This window comes from Rhipicephalus microplus, unplaced genomic scaffold, assembly GCF_043290135.1.
Source record: "Rhipicephalus microplus isolate Deutch F79 unplaced genomic scaffold, USDA_Rmic scaffold_123, whole genome shotgun sequence".
NCBI lineage: Eukaryota > Metazoa > Arthropoda > Arachnida > Ixodida > Ixodidae > Rhipicephalus > Rhipicephalus microplus.
In genome coordinates this window covers 545,457-560,177 of record NW_027464695.1, presented here as the reverse complement: position 1 = coordinate 560,177, position 14,721 = coordinate 545,457, and the positions used below count along the sequence as shown (strand labels likewise).

General features: G+C 46.9%; 1 protein-coding gene across 2 annotated transcripts; it reads right to left on the bottom strand.

Annotated features, from left to right (window-relative positions):
• Positions 1-7,417: 7,417 nt before the first annotated feature.
• LOC142790721 (uncharacterized) lies at positions 7,418-14,463 on the bottom strand. 2 transcript variants are annotated; one of them, XM_075885338.1, is made up of 8 exons: positions 13,636-14,463; positions 13,129-13,417; positions 12,935-13,029; positions 10,916-11,055; positions 9,843-9,945; positions 8,687-8,854; positions 8,440-8,587; positions 7,418-7,829 (listed from the first exon to the last, which is right to left on the bottom strand). In XM_075885338.1, the coding sequence occupies exons 1-8, from the start codon at positions 14,335-14,337 to the stop codon at positions 7,570-7,572; spliced, it is 1,905 nt and encodes a 634-aa protein (XP_075741453.1). In that variant the 5' UTR covers positions 14,338-14,463; the 3' UTR covers positions 7,418-7,569. The 2 variants fall into 2 exon arrangements, with proteins under 2 accessions (XP_075741453.1, XP_075741454.1); XM_075885339.1 differs by lacking the exons at positions 9,843-9,945; positions 10,916-11,055 and having other exon boundaries at positions 13,636-14,462.
• Between the last annotated feature and the right edge of the window lie 258 nt (positions 14,464-14,721).

Sequence of the window (14,721 nt, the reverse complement as noted above, 5' to 3'; positions counted from 1 at the left end):
GCACTTGGAGGGCGAGGGTGACGTGCAACACCATACCCAATGAAATATTTGAGTTTTCATATGTCACAGAACGAGCGCTACACAAGAGCGCGCCGCCAAATACTTGCGACAACGGGCAGCAGAAACGCCGCGAGGTAAAAAGAAAAAAAAAAGAAAGCAAACATCCAGGGCTCCCGGGCGCGCGCTCTCCCCGCAGAAGCACGGCTTCGCAGACGAACCTCCTCACCCCACATCGGCGGCCCAGCAAGCCCGCGATTTTTCCAGAAAGAAGTGGGCGGGGCCATACCGAGTTGACTCACCGGCCGGAGAGGGCATTCCAACTGTCTCGCCCTCTTCCCAGCTTTCGCCGCGTATCGCGCCGACGAAAGGACGAGAAAATTCTGGAAAGTGGCGCGGAAGGTATTTAATCGAGCGGCCGAGACGACAGAACAGGTGGTGACGGAAGTTAACGCCAGAGCGCGTAGGAATTCCGCCGTGGAGTCGGCGAAGGTTCTGCCCGTAGTGACAGAACAGGAGGAGACGGAAGTGAGCGCCAGAGTGCGTAGAGAGTCCGCCGTGTAGTCGGCGAAGTTTGTGGTCCGTAGGGACGGCTCGAGCTACAGGCAAGAGCGTGGGTTTACCGCTATCGAGCGAAGACGCGGGCAACAGCTGCGTGTGTGAAGCCGACGGGTTCCGGCGAAGAAGTTGAAGTTGGAAGAGTGGCCAATTGAAGACGGGAGGTTTCCTGGGAGAGAACTTCGAGAGCTGCGGAACGACAACAACGCTGGACTTTGAGTGAGTGATTCTCGGAAGAGTATCATTCAGACTTTTGTTCCAAGGACTTTGGACTGAATAGGTTTTATATCTCTTTGGTCTTTAAGAGTCTTGGTTGTTCAATGCATGCGACTGCATTGTGGTGCGTATTGTTGTCTGTGTCCGTTGTTTCAAGTGTGGTTGATTGTACTGTGTAGTACATTGTTTGTTTGGTGACGTATTGTATGTAACTATTGTGGAGTGTGCATACGTGTGTATTGTGTTTTGATCTGCCGTTAATGAGAATATAATTTTGTTTGTTTATCAACTCTCGGCTCTGTCTTGTTCTTTGGGCCACAGCCGGCGTCCGCTGGCGCACCAATAAGGACCACTTCTAAATTGTCCACGCTTTCGTGGTGCGGTTCGGGGGGCCGATACTTCGGCTCTTGGAATTAGCCCGGCGATCGCCTCCCTAATAACGGGACAGGTGTGACAATTAATCTGGCGTCCGCGACAGGACCTTTTGGTGCACAGTGTGTCCAAAGTAGTGAGAAAGAGCCTCGAGTTGTTGATAGGGCTATCGGAACGATTTTGTGTGTTGTTCAGTGTTCTCGTTAACGAGCGCAGGGGAGTGTTCCGATAGACCGATTTAGGCAGATATTTTTTGCACACGGCAAGGTTTTATTTGCGAGACACAATGGATCTCGAAAAGTTAATTGCTCTTGGTGAAAAGATGGGTCTTTCTGGCGCCGAATTACGGAAGTGGGTCACCCAGAAGGAAAAAGAAAAAAAAAGAGAGAGCCAAAGAAGAAAAAGCAGCTGAGTTGGAACGAGAGAGGTTGGCGGTCGAAAGAGCCAAAGCGGAAAAAGAAGCTGAGTTGGAGAGAGAGAGGTTGGCGGCAGAGAGGGCCAAGGAAGAAAAAGCAGCTGAGTTGGAGAGAGAAAGGCTGGCCGCTGAAAGGGCGAGAGAAGAAAGAGAAGCAAAGGAGCGACAGCTGAAAGAAGAAAGAGAGGCAAAAGAGCGACAGCTGAAGGAAGAAAGAGAGCAGCAATTGAAGTTGGAGCTGGAGAGAGAGAAGTTGGCAGCCGAAAGGGCGAGAGAAGAAAGAGAAGCGGAGATGGCTGAAAGGGAACGGCAGCGGCAGCACGAAATTGAACTCGAGCGGCTCCGTTTGCAACAGCGAAACGAAACTCCCGTCCAAACTAGAGTTGAAAGCAGCGAACGGGAAGATCACGGCTTCCGCTTGAACCCAAGCAAGCTGCTCGTAGCGTTTGATGAAAGGAAGGACGACCTAGACGCGTACCTCCACAGATTTGAGACGATTGCGAGGAGCCAGAATTGGCCGGAACAGCAATGGGCAACTGCTTTGAGTACCTGCTTGAGTGGTGAAGCGCTCAGTGTGTACGGTAGGCTGACGCCGACCGATGCGGCCAACTATGCAAAGGTGAAAGCTGCTTTGTTGAAGCGATTTAGATTCACTGTGGAAGGATTCCGGGACAGATTTCGGACAGGAAAGCCAGCTGATGGTGAAACGGCTACGCAGTATGCCGCCCGACTTTGCCATTATTTCGACAGATGGATTGAACTTTCAGGGACAGCACAGGAGTACGAGGAGCTTAGAGAGCTCCTAATTAGAGAACAATTTCTTACTAGTTGCCACCCAAGCCTGTCGCTGTACTTGAAAGAGAGGAGAGCTAAGTCACTTGAAGACATGCTTGAATTAGCTGATCAATTTTTGGAAGCGCAAGGCGGCACTAATTTGGCCAAGGTCAAGAAGGAGTGTCCCGATGATTCGAAGAAATTGGTTCCCGAAGAAAAGAAGCGTGCACCAGAGAGCATTCAGCGATGTTTTCTGTGTAACCGAGTGGGTCATCGCGCGAAAAACTGTCGAACGATCTTTACGAGCCCTACGGTAGTGAAATGTTTTAAGTGTGGTCAGACTGGGCACAAAGCAGATACATGTCGGAACGGAGTGAGTCAAACTCACCAGGTATCCTGTGTGCAAGCAGCACCGAAATCTGATAATAATGCCGTCACTGATGGATTCGTAGAGTTGAAGAATGGGGAGAAAATTCCTATTGTGGGGGCTGTAATGTCAAAACAGCCAACCGGTGTTACGAAGGGAATGCCAACACTTCCTGGAAAGATTGCAGGCAAGAAGATTACGGTTCTAAGAGACACCGGTAGCTCCACGGTTATCGTGAGGAAAAATTTGGTACGGGAAAGAGAGTTGACAGGCAGAACGAAACCGGTTTGCCTAATTGACCGTACGGTCCGGATGCTTCCCGAAGCAGAAATTGAGGTTGAAACCCCGTACTTCAGCGGGAAGGTTACTGCGTTATGCATGACGACCCCCCTGTATGACCTTGTCATCGGAAACATCGACGGGGCGCGAGGGCCAAGTGATCCAGAATGTTTGGAAGAAGACCCGAAGATGGAGTCCTCGCCAACACAGCGGCCGCGAGATACAGTGGAGGAGCATCCCGTGACGGATCTCACTAGAGCCCAAGGGGAAGCTGCGGCGCAAGAGACAGCGAAGGAGAAGACGATCGTGTCGAATAAGTTCACGGGCCGAGCAACCGGACTTACGTCGGCACAACTTCAACCGACCGACAGTGTAAAGGAGACGGAGCTGGCCAGCCGGGCAAAATGTAGAGGCATGATCAAACGGGAAAATAAACAGACAGGACCCGTCGAATGTAATGACGCGTTAACGGTGTCGGAAGAGACAACGATGGCTGAGACGACGCCTCAGATATCGTCGTTGGAAAGGGCTCGCCGAAAAGGAACGTGGAAGCACAAGAAGAGATCGAGCGAGCACCGCAAAAGGGGGCGCAAGCGCTGTTCGAAGTACTCAAGATAGGTGCTGAGGTGGAATCAGAATGTGTTCGGCAGGGCTGAGTGACATATGTTGGGTTAAGGTCCTTGTTATCCTGTGTCTCAAGTGTATGTCGAGTGAGTCAGTGTTCTGTGCGATGGTGTGATGTATAGTGTTGTATAATTGTTGGATAGACAGAACTTTGTACGGTTGTATTGTTTAGAATGTGTGATGAAGTGTTGTAGACATGTACCTGTGGCTATATTTCATGTGTTGTGGAATTGAACTACAATGTACGATTGTGTTGAGTGATATATTGTGAATGTGAAGTGTCATGAGCGACGGATTGTGTTACAGTCTGTGAGAATGTGTGGTGACTGTTCGCGCTCGTTTGTGTGGTTTTGAATATTATGAGATAATATTCTTAAAGTGGGGGGGCAGTGTCACAGAACGAGCGCTACACAAGAGCGCGCCGCCAAATACTTGCGACAACGGGCAGCAGAAACGCCGCGAGGTAAAAAGAAAAAAAAAAAGAAAGCAAACATCCAGGGCTCCCGGGCGCGCGCTCTCCCCGCAGAAGCACGGCTTCGCAGACGAACCTCCTCACCCCACATCGGCGGCCCAGCAAGCCCGCGATTTTTCCAGAAAGAAGTGGGCGGGGCCATACCGAGTTGACTCACCGGCCGGAGAGGGCATTCCAACTGTCTCGCCCTCTTCCCAGCTTTCGCCGCGTATCGCGCCGACGAAAGGACGAGAAAATTCTGGAAAGTGGCGCGGAAGGTATTTAATCGAGCGGCCGAGACGACAGAACAGGTGGTGACGGAAGTTAACGCCAGAGCGCGTAGGAATTCCGCCGTGGAGTCGGCGAAGGTTCTGCCCGTAGTGACAGAACAGGAGGAGACGGAAGTGAGCGCCAGAGTGCGTAGAGAGTCCGCCGTGTAGTCGGCGAAGTTTGTGGTCCGTAGGGACGGCTCGAGCTACAGGCAAGAGCGTGGGTTTACCGCTATCGAGCGAAGACGCGGGCAACAGCTGCGTGTGTGAAGCCGACGGGTTCCGGCGAAGAAGTTGAAGTTGGAAGAGTGGCCAATTGAAGACGGGAGGTTTCCTGGGAGAGAACTTCGAGAGCTGCGGAACGACAACAACGCTGGACTTTGAGTGAGTGATTCTCGGAAGAGTATCATTCAGACTTTTGTTCCAAGGACTTTGGACTGAATAGGTTTTATATCTCTTTGGTCTTTAAGAGTCTTGGTTGTTCAATGCATGCGACTGCATTGTGGTGCGTATTGTTGTCTGTGTCCGTTGTTTCAAGTGTGGTTGATTGTACTGTGTAGTACATTGTTTGTTTGGTGACGTATTGTATGTAACTATTGTGGAGTGTGCATACGTGTGTATTGTGTTTTGATCTGCCGTTAATGAGAATATAATTTTGTTTGTTTATCAACTCTCGGCTCTGTCTTGTTCTTTGGGCCACAGCCGGCGTCCGCTGGCGCACCAATAAGGACCACTTCTAAATTGTCCACGCTTTCGTGGTGCGGTTCGGGGGGCCGATACTTCGGCTCTTGGAATTAGCCCGGCGATCGCCTCCCTAATAACGGGACAGGTGTGACATCATATTCCCGCAGAGGGCGATTCGCGCGACTTGCCCTTTCACAATTCTCTCCCTCTCTCTCTCTAAAAAAAAAATCATTTCCTTGATGCGCACGCGTGCATCATCCCGTACCTATTTGGCGCAAAAGCCGCACAAACACCAGTTTTCGTCATCCCGTGATTTCACTCTCAATGCGACCCCAGCGCCAGACTTGCCCCATGATCCAAACTTTAAAAGCCTGAAAAGAAAACGAGCCGGCATAAACAGTCTCCCGTGAAATGGCTGCAAGATAGGACATGTAACAATCCGTAGGCGTTCAACAAGTGGCTAAGCCAAAATTTAACACTAAAATATCCCGGTCTCGCACTGGGGAGCTTATGCCCCCCCCCCCCCCATGATGCAATCCGGAGGGGGGCAGGGCTCTCTATAACACCCCCCCCCCCCCCCATCCTTCTCTCAGCCTGTGGTATGAACATATTTGCATGCACACGAAGACTAACGGCTCCCTCGGCTGACATAAAGCTGAAGACTAAGCCACTGCGAAGAGGTTTTAAACTTCAAAGCGTTAAGACAGGTAAAGCATCTCAATTAGAGAGATGCCACTCAATATTCATTTCTCTCGTTGGCTCCGTTTGTTTTTGAATTTCGCGCGAAACACGCAATTAGTCACGTGATAAAAAGTGTCACTATTTTGACTGGTTTAAGCAACAACTTATTTAAAATATTGCTTTAAAATGTGATAAGTTTGCTTGTGACACAGTTAGTTATCCTTATTTATTCATGAACTGTTTACGCTGTGCCTCTCACCTGTATGACGTCACGGTGATGGAGTGAAGTATAATGCGAGAACTGTGGCGGGAACTCCAAGCCAGCGCTTCGTCACGATTCTCTGCGCCTTGGTTAGCACTGTCTACCATATTTCTCCATCACTACTTCTTGGCCTTTCAGGTCTCCACTTGTGGCGACATACGTTTTTAGTGTTACTTTCAAAGGGTAATTTTCCTCAACGGCCTGTATGGATAGAGTGACCTAGTATAGGTAAGCATAGTGTCTGCTGGCCGCCACCCCGCCCCCCCCCCCCCCCCCCCCGCCCCAAAAAAAAATAATGCTTTCAAAATGGCAATATACCACGATGTGTCCTGGGCCAGTAATCTTATGCAAATGTTTTGCCTGTTCTACCGAACAAGAATCGGAGGATTTGGCGGGAAAACCGATACTCTGCGCACATCGAAACAACGCGGAAACATTGTTGATTGACATGATTTATATGTAAATTTTAACGTCCCGACCACCATATGATTGTGAGAGACGCCTTAGTGGAGGACTGCAGAAATTTCGACCACCTGGGATTCTTTAACGTGCACCCAAATCTGAGCACACGGGCCTACAACAGGATACATTCTTGATTCTAAAGTTTAAAAAAATATCTGAGTTGTTACAGAACGGAGTTAGTTCGCCAACAACGTGGCAATAGCTTTGGTAGTTTACCAGAGAACTGTTTGTGATGACGACTTGCTGCATTAACATGTTCTTTTATTAAAAATAAAAGTTTTCATACGTTTACCCAACCTACTGTCACAAGCGAATACGGTTTATGCCAGACCACCGTTAACAAAAAGAGCCAGCGTCCGCTAAGACATCATAAAATCGTCGAACGTGATTCGCTGGCGCATCTACACAATTATATCATCTTAGGATCAGCAAGAAGTTTTCCACTGTATAGAATAAAAGAATATCAACAAAGTGGAGTAATACAAAGCGATCCATGCTATAGTTCATGAATTTATAAAATTATCATTACATTCAACTGGATTAGCATGCTTGCCGTGGTCAACGAGCTTTTTCTCTTAGGTGGAGGGGTACATTGATTGAAAATTTCACTGAAACGCTGCATTGCTTACACGAAGTTCGGTGAATCCATTTTTACAAATTACATATTGGGACATTTGAGAATTATGTCCACAAAAGCATTGTCATAAACAAAATAAATAGTGGATGAATTCAGCTGATGCTGGAACAGTGCGATCGGAGTCAGGTGATGCTCCATCAGCCGTCATCACAGATTAGAAATGCTAAGTACAAACTGTAATTGTGTTTATAAAATCGATATGACTATTTAAATATAATGCTTCTATTGGATGAAAATTTCTTGAGTTTTTCAGTTTTGATTGACGGGACATGAAGGACCACTATTAGCAGAACCTTAGTCTCACAACTTATATTTCTTAGGATACTCGGGTAGAAGTAACACACAACTTGAAATAAGCTATTCACAACCTTCATTAAAATGTCGCTTTATGTTGCTTTGCCCTTTTTTTTAATATAACACATCTTTTCAATGCCAGGAACATTTGCTGGAGGATGCCCCTGTTGTCATGGTGTTTTGTTGTGTGCTTAAAATTAGAGAAATGCAAATAAAATGCCATTCTACTACGTAGAGATTTCATCTTCAGGCACTATGGTGAGGTTCCCATCAGACACTTCAAGCTCTGCTTCAGCAGGTTCCTGCTTCAGTTCGGATAGCTGCTGAAGCTTTGCGTTCGTCAAAGTTGATATTGTACGTTTAACCTCTTGCTTTGCAGCATCTATTTGAAGTAGTTTCTGGTCAATCTTGCGTTGCGAAGCTTTTGACGGTGCTGGTGCGCAGCATTCACTGTGGTCGCCGCTTTCCTGGTCCCTTGAAAAGTTGCCTGTGTAACAACAAAACGCCAATGTTATTAATGTTCTGATTCGGGCTACAAATACAGCATATATATAGGGCATATGGACGTGTGTTTGTTAGATAACACAATTCTGAAACAGTACAGGGCTAAATGGAATTAATGTTGCATTGAAATGGCAGAGTTGGAGCAGCCGATGGATGGACTCTGTGAGCGAGCGCTCGACTCTGGCGCAAAGCAAGGCCTATCAATCCACGATTGGAACACAATCTGCGCTGCCGGAGCAAACATGGAAGCGAGGAGGAAGCGGAAGTCCCTGAGTTACCCGGAATAACTTGTGCCCAGTTATTCCATTTGTCTAATTCCGCTGTCGAATTCTGTTGAACTACTGCTCGGATACCATGGACGGCTCATGCAAGAATGAGGATAAATTTTCATCATTATTCATATCTAATCATTAGGATAAAGTCTCATCTGACACAGTACTCTTGGTATGTTCAATATACTTCATAAAGTTACGTCTGTTACACTGTAAAAGCACCGAGACAAGAACATTTTTAATTATGTAACTGGAAAGGGAAATAATGGCGGTTGCGTCCAAGAGCCAATCTATGCATGTCAAGCGGATGGCCAATCTTACCAAATGTGTGCTCCAGGCTACAGTAGTAGTAGCCTTTTGCTTCTTTAGGCTTGGACATACTCAGAAGCTGAAGGCTGTTCACTTTCTGCGTCCCAAACGTCTCATCCTTGAACGCTGCGTACCATTCGTCTTGGATTTTCTTTATCCCCTAGAAACCGCAAACGAGCATAGAGAAAAGAAATAAGCCACCTGGTTGCGAGAATTCCCTGAGGGCAGCTTTGGAAAAATATAAAATTGCACTACGTACGCTTTTTCTCCTGCTTTGCTTGCTCAGTTTCGCCAGTGTGAGATGTGGCGCAAATGCCTTGTTTCCCGACAAATCTAAGTTTGCTTTTTCGAACTCTTCACGGCAAACTTGAGCGATGGCCTTGAGCCGGGACACCGAGTCTTCGCCGATTGCTTTCACATACAGGACCTTCAATAGCGATGTTTCAAACTTACGAAAACATTCAAGAACATCAGAGGATGCATTTGATGACCACAAGGCTTCTATGCCATTCTTTGTATTATGCTAACTCTTAATAAAATATTGCTATGGTGTGTCAGTACATAATCATCAGTAACAATTAGTTACCGAGGTTGGTTAGTTGAGGTCAGCACTGTGTTCTGTGTTCTTCCTAGTCGTCCTATCTAGTACCTATGCTGTTATTATCATGTAGTCATTGCTTAAATCCTCTTTTTGGGAAATCACATATGACACGACCAAACAGTTTCACACTGTCATCTGTTTACTACTACATAATACCTCAATGAGAATTTTTAGAAACACACTCCTTGTGGTAGCATAGCCATAGGGGAGAAGGGGGGTTGGGAGAGGTGTTCAAACCCCTTATGCGATTTTTACATTTCGTACATGTAACATGCACAAACAAACACATGCGTGAAAATCTATAAAGCAAAGAAAGACCTCCTCGAAAAAAATTCTGGAAATGCTCCTGGCTTTTAAGAAAAGCTTTATCGAAGCACCCTCTTTCCCTCATTGGCCAATTTTGAAAAATAACAAGCTTTGTAATGGATGAAAAAATTAAAACGAAGTGTTGATCTACTGTTCACAGTGGCCTGCCGACAGTTCCTGCTTTCCAGGTGTAAAGGTGAGGGGTGGACAGTTCTTGGATTGAAAGATCACGGGTTTTTGGTGTCCATTACTGCCAAAAAACTGCATGGCCACAACTCTGCGAGCTAAACAACGGTGGAACAGGAGCAAATAAATAAATCTATGGGGTGGACTTGATGCTCTTCAGATAATTGGTGGAGGTGTGTGGCTACCCAGCCTGTGTACATGCCTTTGGACATGTCACACCAACTGTACGTCTTCTTTCTTTTCTGTCGTGATTTTGACTAGCAGTGTGCTTGGAGCATCGAAACACAAATGTTATACCTAAGTCACAAATGGATGTACTGACTTCTTTTTGAAAGTGGTCGAGCCCCTGGAATTGCAGCACAAGGGGAGCGGCTTCAAGGCCATCTTTTACAGCCTGGTGACTACGGCTCAGCGAGTCCTTGGCTCTGAAAGTGATCAAATAGTTTCTCTAAATGAAAGCTGCATTCCCTGAAATAAACTGACGGGGCTTGCCTGCGTTTAAAAGGGATCTCGTGTCAAGAGCTCTTGATTTCTACCTTACCAAGAACGTTTCGTTTCCTACGCAACTCTTGCAGAGATTTCACTGGTGTTTCTGTAATCATGGCATCACCAGGAGTTGACCGCGTCCAGACGTTACATAATTAACGCCGCAATACAGTGCCAGATCGAGGAACCTTGCTCTCGGTAATCTGCACGACTCCCCTACTGCTTATTTAAAGAACTTAACTGGGTATGTTGGTATTGACTGAACACTTCCATATTACTAGCGAACACGCACAAGAACTCCAGAGAAAGAACAGGACCACTGCTAGCAGTTGTCTCGCCTCTTTGTCTGGTGTCCATGTTCACTCGTATCATGGAAGCATTTTGCACTTCTATTCTCACACTGGAATGCACCTTAGGAGTAAGACTTTTTTTAAATGAACTAAATAAAGTTGAATTATCTGCACTTGAAATTTGAGACATGAATCTTATTACATAGCCAGTCTCACCGTGTTTTTATTCCTCACTAATGTGCAGTTTTGTTGCTCTGAACTTGGCTCCTTCGAGTACATCTGGTGACACACTATACTTTTGTTTCATTATGATGAATGTAACTTGTGCACCCGCACAGAATAACCTTTTTGTTGTCTTGTTATGTTGAGCTGACATTCGTATGTTGACTGCATTGTATGTATTCAACCAAACTTCATAAAACCCTTTATCTAACTTTGCCTAAAAGTTACATTAAGTAGCGCTTGTAGTGTTTCTTGAACACGTGCACATAATTAGGAAATGCTGCTGCTTGAACAACTTTAATGAAAGCTACATTTAAACACCAAGTGACGACTGAAATTACGTTAGCTATTCGATGCCACAGCACGAAAGCATAGATAACCTCAAATAGGTATATACCGCTGTAGTGAGTCGTCTCCATCGTTCACTCGAAGCACAAGGAGGGTGATATGCAAGGTAGGTATGCCGACGAGCGCTCCTGCGATATTGGGTTCCTGGGTACGCATGTGGTCCTGGACTTTCTTTGCTGCTTTGTGGACCTGGTGAAATTGTGCTCTCGTTAATATTTCGTTCAGGAAGTTTGTTGAGACACTGCAAGTTTTATGGAAAAAAAGTCATACGCTCGTAGAAGCGCCAGACAGGACACTTAGGGACACTTGGGAATAAAAGAAATTTTCTCAAAGAAGTAAATTACCCTTTCACCGTGCCAACAACACCACACTAGCTTTGAGAAGACACTTGGTATCGATACATGCTGTGGGTACGTAGATTGCTGACCAGCCTCTTCTCAGCAGTCTCCGTCGCGGGGATGCGCCCTATTGTGTACTTCCCTTTCTTGCCGCTCGAGGCGCTGTTCTCCGTAGCACCCACAACAAGGGAGAAAAGGCTCAGAAAGACAATATGGGTGGCCACGCCTTCTTCAAGGGCTGGCGCACATCGTTGGGGGTTCGGACAGTGTCAACTAGGGCCCGCTTAGTTCCTGATGGACTACAGTGAAGTGCATTGTCTTATGGGGATGCTAGAGACTTAACATACAGTTTCAAGCAATTTTGTTGAGCTAATGTGGATAAAATATGAAAAAAACACTTTGAAATCTGTGACGTCACCATGAAAGATTTCGGAGGAAAATTTCGAAGTGATACTTTTGACATGGATTATCTCAACCGAATAAGGCTGTGGTGGTGAAATTAATGACACTGGAGTTTTCAAAGTATAATTTATCAATGTAACCACAGTGTACCTTTAAAGTACTTGAACTGGTATAGCGCATTACGGGGAAGAAGAAACGGCCGAGCAGACCGACACAAGAGGACAGAGCGCTAACTTCCAACTCCCCGTAATGCGCTATACCAGTTCAAGTACGATGAACCGACTCGCCCAATCTTCAACACTCGTCCCTTTAAAGACGCTGCTGCTGGGCAATGAGAACGTGACTCACCATGTGTCGTGCAAGCTGAACACTTACATAAACATTATTTTGGGCATAAAGTGTATATTCTGTATCCTCTTTCGCACCGCTGTGAACCTTGCAAACGCTCTTCATTTTTGTAGGTAATGGTTACAGAGACTGAGCACCCTTTCAGCGCTTAAGAGACTTTTGTGCTCCACAACACCCCCAGGTTCAGGAACGTTTCAGGACGTGGGGTATCAAAAAAGACAGTGGCAGGAGACAAAAAGAATGACTCGGGGTGTCAGCAATCAGATGATGTACTACAACTGCTCTGATCTGTGATTCAAGATCTAAACAGAAAGGTGTGGGTATATTTGTGCAAACATTCTTCCATTAGTATATTGGAAAATGATTGATTGCTTTTTTAAGCTGTCTTTGGGTCTGAAGAGGATGTTACCATGTCAATAAGGGTGCAAGTGCAGTGCCAATAAGAACATATACCCACGTTAAAGTAAGCACAACTAACAGAAGTTTCTGAGAAGTGCATCACGGTATTGAGAGGCAGACTGTTGGTTGAGTTGGTAATACATGACGATAGAAAAGAGTGCGAAATACCAAGGGACTATCTCCATATTGTCCCACATTATTTCACGCTCTTTTCCATTAAGCAGCCCCGCGGCGGTGGCCTAGTGGCTAAGGTACTCGGCTGCTGACCCGCAGGTCGGGGGATTGATTCTTGGCTGCAGCGGCTGCATTTCCGATGAAGGCGGAAATGTAGGCCCGTGTGCTTAGATTTGGTGCATGTTAAAAAACCCCAAGTGGTCGAAATTTCCGGAGCCCTTCACTACGGTGTCTCTCATAATCATATGGTGGTTTTGGGACATTAAAACCCCACATATCAATCAATCAATCAAATTTACCATTAGGCGCTAAGAGAACACTGCCCGTGTTCCTTCTGTTAGTGTTTCTCTCTCCCATCTTTTTGATGTCACAATGCAGCAGTAAATCGTAGAAAAAGTGGCTCTCACATTTACGTCATCCACTTGGATTGCCACAAAGTAGTTCGGCCGCTTATCCTTACTGGGCTTTGACTTCTTAGATGACGACGACGACCCATGTTTGCCTTTAATGAAAAAAAATAGAAAGAAAGAGAGTAAGTTCTTCGGCAAGCTTCCAGTAACCTAGGCAATAATCTAACTTGTTTTTCTCACTTCTAACCAACCTGTAAACAGCGGTTTGAGACTGTAGACAGGGTCGTCGTCGTCATCTTCGGCCGATGAAATCAAACCGGCCGGAAGCTCTGAAATCCACCCGGCAGCATCCACGCCTTCTCCGTCACGCTCGTCACCAGTGACCGCGCCGTTTTCGTCCGAACTACAGCCGCCATCTGAGAGACACACGCCTGCCGACTTTATCTTTGCACTCTTCTGACGTTTTCGCCGACGGCGGCGCTGTTTAGTAGGCGTGGGCGCCGAGTTCGCCCCCGCGTCGTAGTCGTCACCGACTTGCGTCTGCAGACAGGGAAACAACCATCGGCACTCACTTTTATTAGACAACACGTACCAGTAACACTTAAATAATACCCAAAAGAGATGTTGTTCGATTGGAGATAAACATTAACGCCCGAACAAGGGGCGGCGGCGATCGTTTATACATAAATAACACCCGAATAAAGGGAAGGAATGATCACTAAAGTGTAACGAGTCTCGAGTCAGAAGGGACGCCTTACAGCGGCGGACGTCGACGACTGCTCCAGAGCACTGTCGGTTTCGGCTTCATTCGTGTTGCGCAGAGCGGACAGCGGAGCGGTCGACAGAGTGGAGCGGTCCGTATGAGAACTTTCGGCTCTGCCTGTCTTGCTAGTGGACTCGCCTTCGTTTTCGCCACTGTGATGCAAGCGCCGTATGCGAGTAGAATCGGTCTTCGTCGGCATGGGTTCGGGTTCGGCGACTCTGTCTTCCGCGTCCGGGTTGCACAGGCTCCAGTCCAGTATGGCGGGGTCCTGCGTGGAAACGTTGGCATCGAGCTCAGGAACTGCTGTTGACGCAGTGGGGCTCGCGCCGCCGGGCTCGGAATTCCCTATGCCGAGAGCGGAGCGGAGAGCGGACTCGACGGCGGTGCTCGAAGGAACCGGGCTCGACTCTTGGCGCAGCGCTTCATCGTGGACGGTCAGCGGCGACGGTGGCGGGGCCACTCTCTTCTCGGAGAAGGAAGGCAGGTTCTTCTTGGTGACCACGATTGCAGTCATGGGCGGGCAGTTTGGAAGGTGCGCGTCTGACATGCTACCGGCACGAGCGCTGTTGCTGGTCTTGCGTATTAGCGACTGACGACGACGCGCAAGCAGCAGGTCGATGCTCGGCGCGCAGCATGAGCGATTTCGGAGACTGAGCCGTAGGCGACTTGCAGCGAACGCTACTGGTCCGCTACTCATTGAAAACGAACTGCCAGACAAAAACGAGTATCTTGTAAACAGCAGCGCATTTCAGAGGTTACAGCATTCGTAAAAAATACGAAACATCGGTATGTGGATTTGGCTTGGCTTGATCTGGGTTATTTAACAGCCTATGTTGTTGTACCGGACAACTCAGTCAAAAATAATAACAAACATGTAATAATACGCATTGAATTGATTTTTGACTCAAAATTAATTGTTTTTTTTAATTATTTAGTCCTAAAGTGTGGCTAAAATACGCAACTTTGGCTTACCTGTGAGACGTTGTGACGTTTTTCGGCAGTTTCGGTACAAAGTCTAGAAACATACTAGAAATAGAAAATGTATTTTTCTAGACACTAGTTTTGGTGATTACTAGTAGGT

Coding starts and splice junctions, on each gene's coding strand:
- LOC142790721 (XM_075885338.1), bottom strand. CDS start 14,337: ATGAGTAGCGGACCAGTAGCGTTCGCTGCAAGTCGCCTACGGCTCAGT. Junction 13,418..13,635: donor AGTCGTCGACGTCCGCCGCT/GTAAGGCGTCCC, acceptor CCCTGTCTGCAG/ACGCAAGTCGGTGACGACTA. Junction 7,830..8,439: donor TAGCCTGGAGCACACATTTG/GTAAGATTGGCC, acceptor GTTGTTACACAG/GCAACTTTTCAAGGGACCAG.